Here is an 11638-nt window from a genome sequence, read left to right on the forward strand (position 1 = left end):
TTCCTATCACATAGTAAATGTTTAGTGAAAGTCCACTATCATCAATGATACATTTTCATAGTTTTCTTCATTATTATTTGTGGAAAGGATTTTAACCATGTTCTTTACCTTTGTCTAAATCAAAGAATTCATAATGAAAAAAGAGAAATGAATGAAATAAGTATTGGAAAGCTTTTCTCATCACTCATTATCCTGCATGGAAATTTAAAAGGAAAAGAAAAAGAATGTATGAATAGTCTTCCTTCAGACTTCATCTTCTATGCTGCACAAAAATTAATGTCAGTCTGAAACCCTGTGGATATAATGATGAGTAGTTAAAAAGACAGCTGTCAAAAAACAAGAAGAGATAAGTATATTTTTCCTAATAATTAGTTACCCCCAAAGCAGAAAACATACAAGCCACTTTTTTTTTTTTTTTTTTTTTTTTTTTTTACCAGAATCAGGGGAAGAAACAGTAACAATAGGATACCCATCAAATATCTGAATTTTAACTTAGTGCCCCCTATTGATTAACATGGGTTAAGGAACTAAGTCCTTAACATATGTATTATTTAAATGTGAATGAAAATGAGAACACGAATGAAAAACCTGTGAACGGCAGGTTGTATTGGAAGTTTTATAAACCAATATGCACGTATATCTCTTATAGAGACATCATTAATAAATTCAATATAGAACCCAAGGAGCTTAAACAAGCAAAAATAAGTCTAAAACATGGGTAGAGAAAGGCATTGTTAGTTATGCAAAAATAAATGGAAGAAAGAAGTAAAAGATCTGAAACCAAAGCTCTGATTATTTGACAGAAAAAAGGTAGACATACTTTAGTCATTTGTGTGGGGAAGTAAGGATGATAAATGAACAGCAGTGTGAATTAGAGACTGAAATGACTACATATTTAATTTTGAAAGGACTATATATTTTCGGATAATGACAACGTTCTGAGATTACAGTGGGTTGCACAGCTTTGTGTATACACTAAAACCACTGAACAATATACTTTAAAAGGGTGAATATAATAGCATATGAGTTTTAATCTCAGTTAAAAAACTTAAAAGTACAATAGATATTTTTATACCATATCTGAAAATCTAGACGAAGTATGTGACTTTTATAAAGAAATTGAATTGACATCAGAATTGACTACAGAAAACGTATAAAATCTTAATAGATTCTCCTCCAAAAGGAACTTAAAAAAAAAATTTTTTTTAACGTTTATTTATTTTTGAGCGACAGAGACAGACCATGAGCAGGGGAGGGGCAGAGAGAGAGGGAGACACAGAATCCCAAGCAGGTTCCAGGTGCCGAGCCGTCAGTACAGAGCCTGATGTGGGGCTCGAACCCATGAACCGCGAGATCATGACCTGAACCGAAGTCTGATGCTTAACCAACTGAGCTACCCAGGCAGCCCAAAAGGAACATTTTAAAATTAGACCAAAATTAAATGTCACAGAGCTATTACTAAGGAAGACACCAAATTAGATGTATTTAATAGATGAAATCTATGAAATGTTTTAGGAACTCTTTTAGGACACAGACTGAGATAGCAAGTTATCTGTTTTTCTGAACTTACAATCCTAGTGTTAAAACTTGCCACAAGAACATAAATAGACAATATGTCCAGAATTGGTAATTAAAATGTGCAGTGTTATAAATTAGTAAATAAAATCTAGTAATCTATTGAAAGAAAACAAATATCTGTCATAATCTGGATTTAGGAACAAAATGTTTCTGATAAACCGTTATCCAAACTTCCTACTTGCTTTCTGAAACTTGAAAATCAAATTGATTTAGGTAACATGGTATCCCTTAGTATCAGAAACTCAGGAACCAAATGGATTGGGAGAGCAAGGAATTCTTGGAATGCAATACAAGGTAAGTGACATGGAATTTCTAGAGTTCAAATAACTAAAGCACTTCAAGTGAAAATACACTATCAAGCCCCAATGCCTTCTAGATGCACTCTTCTTGTTTTTTCTTAGCAGTATTTGACAGAATGGGATTATTTTATAAATAAAGAGTTATCCTACTTGCTGCAAAACCACAGCATTCATCCATTTATACCCTGTCTACTTCTCACTTGAAGTCTTTAAAACAGCCAATGAACGCAATCATTGCCATGTATGTTAGTACGAGGGTGAAGTGGGAGGTGGGAAAGAGATTATTAAACACAGAATTTCAACTTTCATTGCAATTAGAATGTAGAGGGGTACGAAAGGCCTTTACTTCCACAACAGCAAGAAAAACCTTGACAAGATAAAAGTAATAGTTTCCTATGGGACTAAGAGTGGCGGAGGCAAGGAAGTACTGAACTGAATTTCTGATAGAATAAGCCCTTTTCAGATGACCAGATTGCTATGTGACTTTCCATACCTGGGTGCGGTGCATGGGATGGGGATGGGAATGGATATGGGTGGATGAAGGGAGTACAGATAGAGACTGCAGAGATAAAGAGAAATTAGAGCCTACAATGATACTGAGGACTTTCTGGATGGATTAAAACCCAGATTAAACAGCACTATTAACCAACTTTCCCTAACTGACTTAATGATACTCTGTACTCTGTACCACAGAATATACTTGCTTTTCAATTGTACAGGAAACACTCAGACCACATGTTGGGCCGTAAAACATTCAGTAACTGTCAACAGACTAACATCATACAGATTATGTTCTTTAGTGCAGAACTAAACAGAGCTCAGTGATTAAAGATTATATAGAAAATCCTGTTTTCTTCCAGATGCTTGATAGTCTTAACTTTTCACTTTAGGTATGTGATTCGTTTAGAATTGATATTTGTGTATGGGATAAAGTACAGGTTGAGGTTCATTTTCCCCCCTCACATAGATACTCAGTTGTTCCAGTACTTTTTGTTAAAAGACTTCCATCTCCACTGAGGTGGTTTGGCACTGTTACCAAAAATCAATTGACCATAAATGTATACTTTTACATGAGCAATATACAAGTGTAAATGAAACAAAAAGCAAAATATAGTTTATTGAAGAACATAAGATACTTAGTTGAATAAGTGTAATAAAAGATATGAGAGACCTTTATATAGAAAAGTACAAAACATTGCTGAAAGAAGACAAGATCTAAATGGAGATGCTATGGCTGTGGCCGGAAAACTCAGTATCTTTCATCAAACTTCCCCAAATTTATCTGTAGATTTGATGCCATTCCAGTCAAAACACCAGCATGCTTTTTAAATTTTCATTGGTAAATCTATTCTAAGATGTGTACAGTAGTTCCCCTTCCCTTATCTGTAAGGGATATGTTCCAAGACCCACAGTGAATGCCTGAAACTGCAGCTAGTGCAGAATCTGATTTTTTTTCTTTCCTTATGAAGTCAAGAACTTGCACCTTTTCCCTTTACAGCTTCTCTTTGACATTGTCAAATTGCCAGCATCACTACTCTTGTGCTTTGGGGCCATTAATTCAAATAAGGGTTACTTGAGTACAAGCACTGTGATACCACAAAAATTGATCTGATAACCTAGACAGCTAAGTGACTAACAGGCAGGTAGTATAGAAAGTGTGGATACACTGGACAAAGGGACACATCCTGGGTGGGGTGGAGCGGAATAACAGGAGATTTCATCACACGATCCAGAATGGTGCACAAGTTAAAACATGAATTGTTTACTTCTGGAATTTTACATTTAACATTTTGGGACTGTGGTTGACTATAACAGAGTAACTGAAACCTGGGAAAGGGAAACCGCGGATAAGTGGGGAGCTACGGTATAGAAACCCAAAGACCTAGAACAGTTAAAAATAAGCATTGAGAAAAAGCAAATTGGATGACTTATGGCATCTGATTTCAAGACTAGCCAGAAGACTATGATAAGGCAAGAAAGACTGTAGTGGCTGTCTAAGGATAGACAAACAGGTCAATGCAGTAGAATAGAGTCCAGAAATAGCAGTAAGCCCCAGAGTTCAACTTGTATATTCCAGCATGTCACAAATTAATTTGATGAAGGGGCGCCTGGGTGGCTCAGTGGGCTAAGTGTCTGACTTTGGCTCAGGTCATGATCTCACGGTTCATGAGTTCAAGCCCTGCGTCGGGCTCTGTGCTGATAGCTCAGAGCCTGGAGCTGCTTCGGATTCTGTGTCTTCCTCTCTCTCTTCCCCTCCCCTGCTCACACACATACTCTCTCTCTGTCTTTCTCTCTCTCTCTCTCTCTCTCAAAAATAAATAAACATTAAAAAAATTAATTTGATGAAGAAAACCATTTTCCTCCTAATGGCCACTAACATTTGTGAGAAACACAACTGGGAAGGATTTGCTTGACTAAAATGCATAAATAGCAGGATAAAGTTTAGGAGATTGCTGTAGGTAGCTAGCTAAGTATCTGGCATTAGAGGTTTTTCCAGGGCTCTAATACCAGGCCCTGGTTTGTCCGAGAGACTGGTCCTGCTCTGCAAAAGGAAATGTCCCTCACCAAAGGTGTCATAAGTCTTTCCTTCCTCTATAACTTTCTGTCCAGCCAGATCCTGTGAGAGAGATTTTCTTGAACATGATATTTGGGAATTATGGTAATTTCTACAGGAAAAATGATAATACATTAAATTGCATCGTTACAAATGTTTGAAAAAATCAGCAGTTAATATTCTAAGGAAGAAAAGCACCTCAAGACTTTAAAAAGACAGAAGTATCTGGAATTTCAGCTCTGGCTTTGTTTCTACTTCTACTTGAAAATTTGAATAGGAGCTATCCAAAATTGAACTTTTCTTTTCCTCGAATGTACATATTTTTAATATGTCTTTTATTATGTTCCTCTACCAAAATTACAGCAGTAATATATTTTCACAACTAGTATACAATGAAAAGACATATAAATAAATATCATGCCCCGCTTCAATTCTTTCAGACCTATCTATAACTTCAACAAAGCTTATTTATCTTTTCATACCTTTTTCCTTGCTCATATCAACATTACACGTTAGATTTGATTTGTCCTTGTTCAAGTTTTTAAATGGCACCAAGCTAGGGGCACCTGGCTGGCTTAGTCAGTTAGAGCACTGGACTCTTGATCTCGGGGGTCATGAGTTTGAGCCCCACATTGGGTGTAGGGATTACTTAAATAAATAAATGGCACCAAGCTCTGCATTGGTTCTCTAACTTTCTTTGCTCAAGCAATAGCCTATCTTGTACATCCCTTAGATAAATAGGTATAGTCTTACTCTTTCTGAAATCTGTATTATATTGTGCATTCTACTCCTGCTCTTGGTTATTTGTGCCTTGTCTTTTCCACTTGATTAGTTTTTGCAGTGGTTAATAAACCACTTTTGAAGTCTTTTGAAGGAATGACTTTTTTTTTTTTTTTTACAAGAAAACAAATCTACACCTTTATTTATTTACTTTTCAGTTAGTTTAAATCCTTGAGGGGTACAGCATCACAAGGATTCTGTGGCCAATGGCTTTAGCAGGAAGGTTGCTTCGGAATTTGGTGCAAACCATGCCACTGTTTCCATGAGCACGAGTTAGTTTTCCCCAGATTACTCTGGTTTTATTCGGTTTGCCACCAGGAGTCACTGTGTTGTTCTTTGCTTTGTACACATAAGCACATCTCTTGCCTAGAAAGAATTCAGTTTCATCTCGAGCATAATAAACACCTTCAATTTTAAGAAGAGCTGTGTGCTCTCTCTGGTTCCGGAGACCCCGCTTATAGCCAGAAAAAATGGCTTTGGACCACAGCCTTCCAGACATATTTGTCGTTTCAGGAGTCCTGTTCCCAGCAGGCCTCCACAAGTTCCAATATGGTGGAAAGAGCTTGCTCTCTGGATAGGCTCTATTATGTGACTATATTCTATTTTATTTAATCATTTATAATTTTCTTATTCATCTTTGGGTTTAATTTAATGTAATTTAAGGAATTGAGGTGAATTTCATTGATTTTCCCCATTTCTTCTTTTCCAATGTGTTTATTTGTGACTATAAATTTCCTATAAGTTTTACCTCATCTTGTTTCTTATGTTTTATTTTGATTATCATTTAATTCAAATAATTTTATAAGTTCAATGGTAATAATTTTCTTTATAATCGTAGAAGGAGGTCCCATGTACTCGGCACTCAGTTACCCTCAATGGTATATATTTTGCGTAACTATAGTACAATATCAAAAAAAGATTTCACCAGTTTTATGTGCAGTTATTTCTGTATGTAACCGTTCTATATGGTTTTGTCATGTGTAAGTTTCATGTAGCCACCACCACAATACACAAAACTGTTTCATCACCACAAGGCTACCTCATGTTACCACTTTATAGCCATGCCACCCCTTCCCACATCCTTAAGCTGTGGCAACTTATATTAATATGTTTACCATTTTAATAATTTTTAAAATTTTAAGAATGCTATATAAATGGAGGCAAACATATGTAACCTCTCATGAGTGGCCTTTCCCCCCTTTTTTCTCAGCCTAATAGCCTTGAAATCATCCAAGTTGTTGCATGTACCAGTGGTTTGTTCCTTTTTATTGTTGAGTAGTATTCCATGGTGTGAATGTGCCACAATTTTTTATTTGTTTTTATTTTAATGTGCCACAATTTTAAAAACTGAAAGGAATCTATTCAAAGCACCCCTCCCCCTGCAGCCATGCTTATAGGCAAAACTCACAGGTGTCTACACTTGGTCCTAACTCTGTTTTTCTATGTCACAGTCCCCTCCACTCTTGGAAAGTAGACCCCAACTACTAAACATATTCTTCTCTAGGGACACCTTGGTGGCTCAGTCAGTTAAGCGTCTGACCTTGGCTCAGGTACGATCTCGCGATTCATGGGTTCAAGCCCCATGTCGAGCTCTGTGCTGACAGCTCGGAGCCTGGAGCCTGCTTCAGATTCTGTGTCTCTCTCTGCCCTTCCCCCGCTCACACTCTGTTTCTCTCTCTCTCTCTCTCTCTCTCTGAAAAATAAACATTAAAAAAATAATAAACATACTCTTCTCTAGCCTGACCGCAACCCACATCCCTAGCAGGCCTCAAACAGAGTCCCTCAAAAACCTGCCACCTTCTGCTCTACCAGTCGATCCACCTGCTCCCCACATCCTTCCATGGGCACACCTTTAACCCTCTCACATCCTTCAAAACCCCTTCGAAGGCCCAGACTGACAGAAACTCGGGGCTGACATTTCTCTTGATGTCTGACCCCTCTCCTCCCTTGGACAGTGAATAAACTCCGTCCTGCTTTTTGCTCCACTCTTTGTGCAATTCTTTGCCACATGCATCACCAGCCAGCCTAACAAAACTATTCTTCCACTTAAGGATATTTGAATGATTTCCAAGTTGTGGATATAATGAATAAAGCTAATATGAACATTTGTGTACAGATTTTGTGTGAACACAGTTTTCGTTTCTCTGGGATAAATGCACAAGAGTTCAACTGCTGAATCACATGGTAGGTGCATTTTGAGTTTTATAAGAAACTGCCAAACTATTTCAACAGTGGATGTGCTTGCTGTGTTACTATATTATATGTACCACAATATATGGGTGATCTAGTTCTTCACATCCTCACCCCCATTTGCTGTTGTCACAATATTTTAGCCATCCTGGTAGGTGTGTGGCTCTCCCAGAAATGGAATCTTAAACCAGTTATTCAGGAATTGCCTGATCAGCACTAATTAGGTAATTTGCTCGATGGACTCCCACTATGCCTTAAAGGAAAGTAACTTTGCAATAACTACTCTAATTTTTTTGCCAAGTACAACTTACCCGTTCCTGCTCCCTTCTGCCTATAAAATCTCTTGCTATGTATGGCTCTTTGGAGCCCCTTTTTACCTGCTAGGTTGAATGCTGCCCGATTAATGAATATTGAATAAGGTCTTTTTTCTTTTAAGTTTATTTATTTATTTTGAGAGAGAGAGAGAGAGAGAGCGAGCGAGCACATGAGCAGGAGAGGGGCAGAGAGAGGGAGAGAGAATTCCAAGCAGGCTCCATACTGTCATTGGAGATCCTGACATGGGGCTCAAACTCATGAACCGTGAGATCATGACCTGAGCTGAAACCAAGAGTCAGACACTTAACCGACTAAGCCATCTAGGTGCCCCAAGCCAGTAAGATCTTTAAATTTTACCCAGTTCAATTTTAACACAGCAGCGGTCTTTAGTTGCCTGGTACCTGGTCCTGGGATGATTTAGGTTAGAGGAAATATTGACTTCGTGTAGTTAGATAAGGAGATGGTTGGGGTCTATAGACTCTGGTTTGGTTGGTTTGTATATACAAGACATGCTTCTGACTAAGCCCCTTGCTTTCTCTAAGAATTGGTTAGCCCTAGGAGGGAATCTCTCTCTAGGTCTATAAGTCTCCCAAATGCCAGGGATTCCCATCAATAATATAGAAAATAAGAAAATACAGTTAATGCCATTAATCCTGTGATGAATAGATGCCAAATAGACAAATACAGACTCTAAGAAAACACAGATCACATATATACAATAGAATAATACCCATCAATAAAAAGGAGTTAGCTATGGATATGTGCAACAACTTGGATGGGACTTAAGGACATTACGCTTAATGGAGGAAAAAAAAGCCAATACCAAAAGGTAAATTTTGTGTGCTTCCATTTGTCATCTTCAAAATGACAAAACTCTAGTGACAGAGAACAGATAAGCAGTTCTCAGGGGACAGGAGCCTGGATGGGGTTGAATGGGTCTGGCTATTAAGGCGTGGCAGAGGGAGTCCCTTTGTGGCTATGGAACAGTTCTATCTCCTGATTGTGGTGGTGGTTACAGGAATCTGCAAACGCACACATACACACATGAGCAAATGTACAAATTGATGACAATGGGGAGTAGGGTGTGTGGCCTGGTTAACAGAATTGTACAAGATCAATTTCCTAGTTTTGATATCGTACCACAGTATCACTTCTGGGGAAGTTGGGTGAAAGGTTCAGGACTGAATGTACTATTTTTGCAACTTCCTGTGAGTCTATAATCATTATGAAATAAAAAGCTTAAAAATTATTTAAAAAGTAAAAAAAAAAAAAATTAAAAAAAGAAGAGTCAGTGCCAATCCCAGACCAATCTAAAAGTCTTATTTTTTAATTTTTTGTCCCCATTTATTACACTGATCACAACATGTGGTCATAAACTGCTGGTACCGGAAGCAAGAGTAATGCTGGCCTCAAATACATACACCTAAGGGGGCCTCTCTCATGCAAACAAAACAAAGAAAAGCAAAACCAAACCAAACCAAAGGTTGCAAGCGGTAAGAGAGAGGATGGTCTCTCGATGTTTCATGTTCTTATACAAATACATTTTACCCCCAGTTTTTAGCCTTGGCGGAGCAGCTCTGGTCTCAGCCTTTCCATCCTCGCACAGGCAGCTGGGGCTCCTGCTCCCAGACCAGCGCCACCATCACTGGGGAGCTGAAGACTGTCAGGGCTGTTGCCTTGTGCACAGCCTCCCCTCAGGATGCCTCGGTCAGGATGTCCTCGCAAGCCGGAGCACGTGGCAGCCTCAGAGCAGGCTCCCCGGTGGACCCACTGACTTGTGCACGCATGTGGGCAGCCCGCACGCATGCACAGTGCTCTCACTGGGCTGGGTGGGCAGTGTCTGCGTGATGTCTACCTGGACAGGCTTGAAAGGTCCCTGGGTGGACTGATCCCCAAATTCTCTAGAAGTATCCTGATTAGTGTCAGAAGTTTGAACCCTAGATGTTGACAGAAGCTATGGGCGCGAACAAAATCATCCATGTTTTTTAAAAATATTTTAAAAAATATTTTTATTTATTTTTGAGACAGAGAGAGACAGAGCATAAGCAGGGGAGGGGCAGAGAGAGGGAGACACAGAATCCGAAGCAGGCTCCAGGCTCTGAGCTGTCAGCACAGAGCCCGACCCGGGGCTTGAACTCACAGACTGCGAGATCATGACCTGAGCTGAAGTCGGACGCTTAACTGACTCACTACCCAGGCACCCTCATCCATGTTTTGAGAGATGGAGCTTCGGTTGTTGTGAAGTCGTTTTAAACTCTTCTTGAGGGAGGTGATGGGATAGGAAACCCTTAGCAACAAGGATGAAAGACCCAAAAATGAACAGTGGAGAACACCTCTTGGGAAACAACAGCATAAGTCACTCAGAAAGTGGACGTGAATGCTCCTTTTAGTTCCAGTCCAGGGAGTTTTACACATCAATCCCAGCCTCCAGGGAGTCACAGGATTCTGCTGTGTTGGGCTGGAGAGAACTGCAGTCTTGGTTTCCCCAAGGTTTATCACCATGGCTTGAAGTCACTCAGGCCCAGAGAAGCTCCTGGCAACAGCCACAAATCCCCTTCGGGGAGGCTGATGGCTGTGACAGGCAGCTGGTGGACTCTAGACTGGCAGAATGGAACCCCTTCTGCTCCATGCTACTTTCTAGTAGAAAGTCAGGGGAATGGAAATGGTCCCAGGGCATCCTCAGAACTGTTGGGAGAATATTAACTGCAACCATCTGGGTAAATTTCTAGGACTCTTCTCTGTTTTTTTATTGAAAAAAAAATCCCCCTTTGTTTGCCACTTGGGTCTCCTAAGGCCTACCCATCCAAGGTTATTGTATTAGAAACGGGAAAATTTTCTTAATTGGCTCAGAGGCAGGGTATTGTAGAGATTAAGAACATGGGACACTGGAAAGGTGGGGAAAACAGGGAGATGTTGGTCAAAGGGTACAAACTTCCAGTTTTAAGAGGGATTAATTCTGGGGATCTGATGTATAGCATGGGACTATATGCTAAGAGAGTAGATGTCAAATGTTCACACACACATACACACAAATGGTAATTACGTGATGAATGTGTTACCTAACCATATTGCGGTAATCGTTTTTTGCAATATATACATGTATCTAATCACCACATTTTACACCTTAAGCTTACACAATGTTATATGTCAGTTATATCACAATAAAGCTGTGAGGAAAAACAATAACATGGACACTCACGTCAGAAATGTCTAGGTTCAAATTCTTGCTTTACCACTTTGTAACTTTGTGGGTTGGGCAAATTACCTACCTGTAACCTCAGTTTATTGATATTGAATACGAGGATAATGATAGAATATACTTCATAGGGTTGTAGCAAGGATTAAAAGAGTTAATATACATGGAATACTTAGAAGAGTCCCTGACATTATTTATATTAGTGTTTTCTCTTGTTATTGTAAGACAACTAAGTTAAGGCCATCCATTTGATTGAACTATTTTACCTTCTTGGTGAAACAGGGGTTTATTTATGAAACTAAGCATTTTTGCGACTGATGACTACTGACACTTTTTTTTCTCCCATACAATGATTCGAAACAGTACATAATAAAGTAAAACATTCAGCATTTCAACCTAATCACCCCATATGTACATTAAACTTATTCAATAACCATCACTTTTGGTGATGTGTCCTGAAGCATTTAAATATTGTTCTAAAGGTCTTATTTTCCTCATGAGTAAAAAGAGAATAAAAACATCCCATTTATATTTGTCACCAAGAATTAGCTTAGGAGTGCCTAGACAGCTCAGTCAGTTGAGCATCTGACTCTTGATTTCAGTTCAGGTTATGATCCCAGGGTCCTGGGATCAAGCCCCATGTTGGGCTCTGTGCTGAGCGTGGAGCCTACTTAAGATTCTTTCTCTCCCCTGCTCACACCCCACACTGAGTATAGAGATTAATTA

General features: G+C 39.0%; 1 protein-coding gene across 1 annotated transcript; it reads right to left on the minus strand.

Moving 5' to 3' along the window:
- Positions 1–5335: 5335 nt before the first annotated feature.
- Positions 5336–5779, minus strand: LOC109256560 (60S ribosomal protein L35a-like). The gene has a single exon (XM_053906434.1). It carries the CDS (start codon positions 5708–5710, stop codon positions 5375–5377), a length of 336 nt encoding a protein of 111 aa, XP_053762409.1. The 5' UTR covers positions 5711–5779; the 3' UTR covers positions 5336–5374.
- Positions 5780–11638: the final 5859 nt, after the last annotated feature.

This window comes from Panthera pardus, unplaced genomic scaffold, assembly GCF_024362965.1.
Source record: "Panthera pardus isolate Hobbes unplaced genomic scaffold, ASM2436296v1 HiC_scaffold_18, whole genome shotgun sequence".
Lineage (NCBI taxonomy): Eukaryota > Metazoa > Chordata > Mammalia > Carnivora > Felidae > Panthera > Panthera pardus.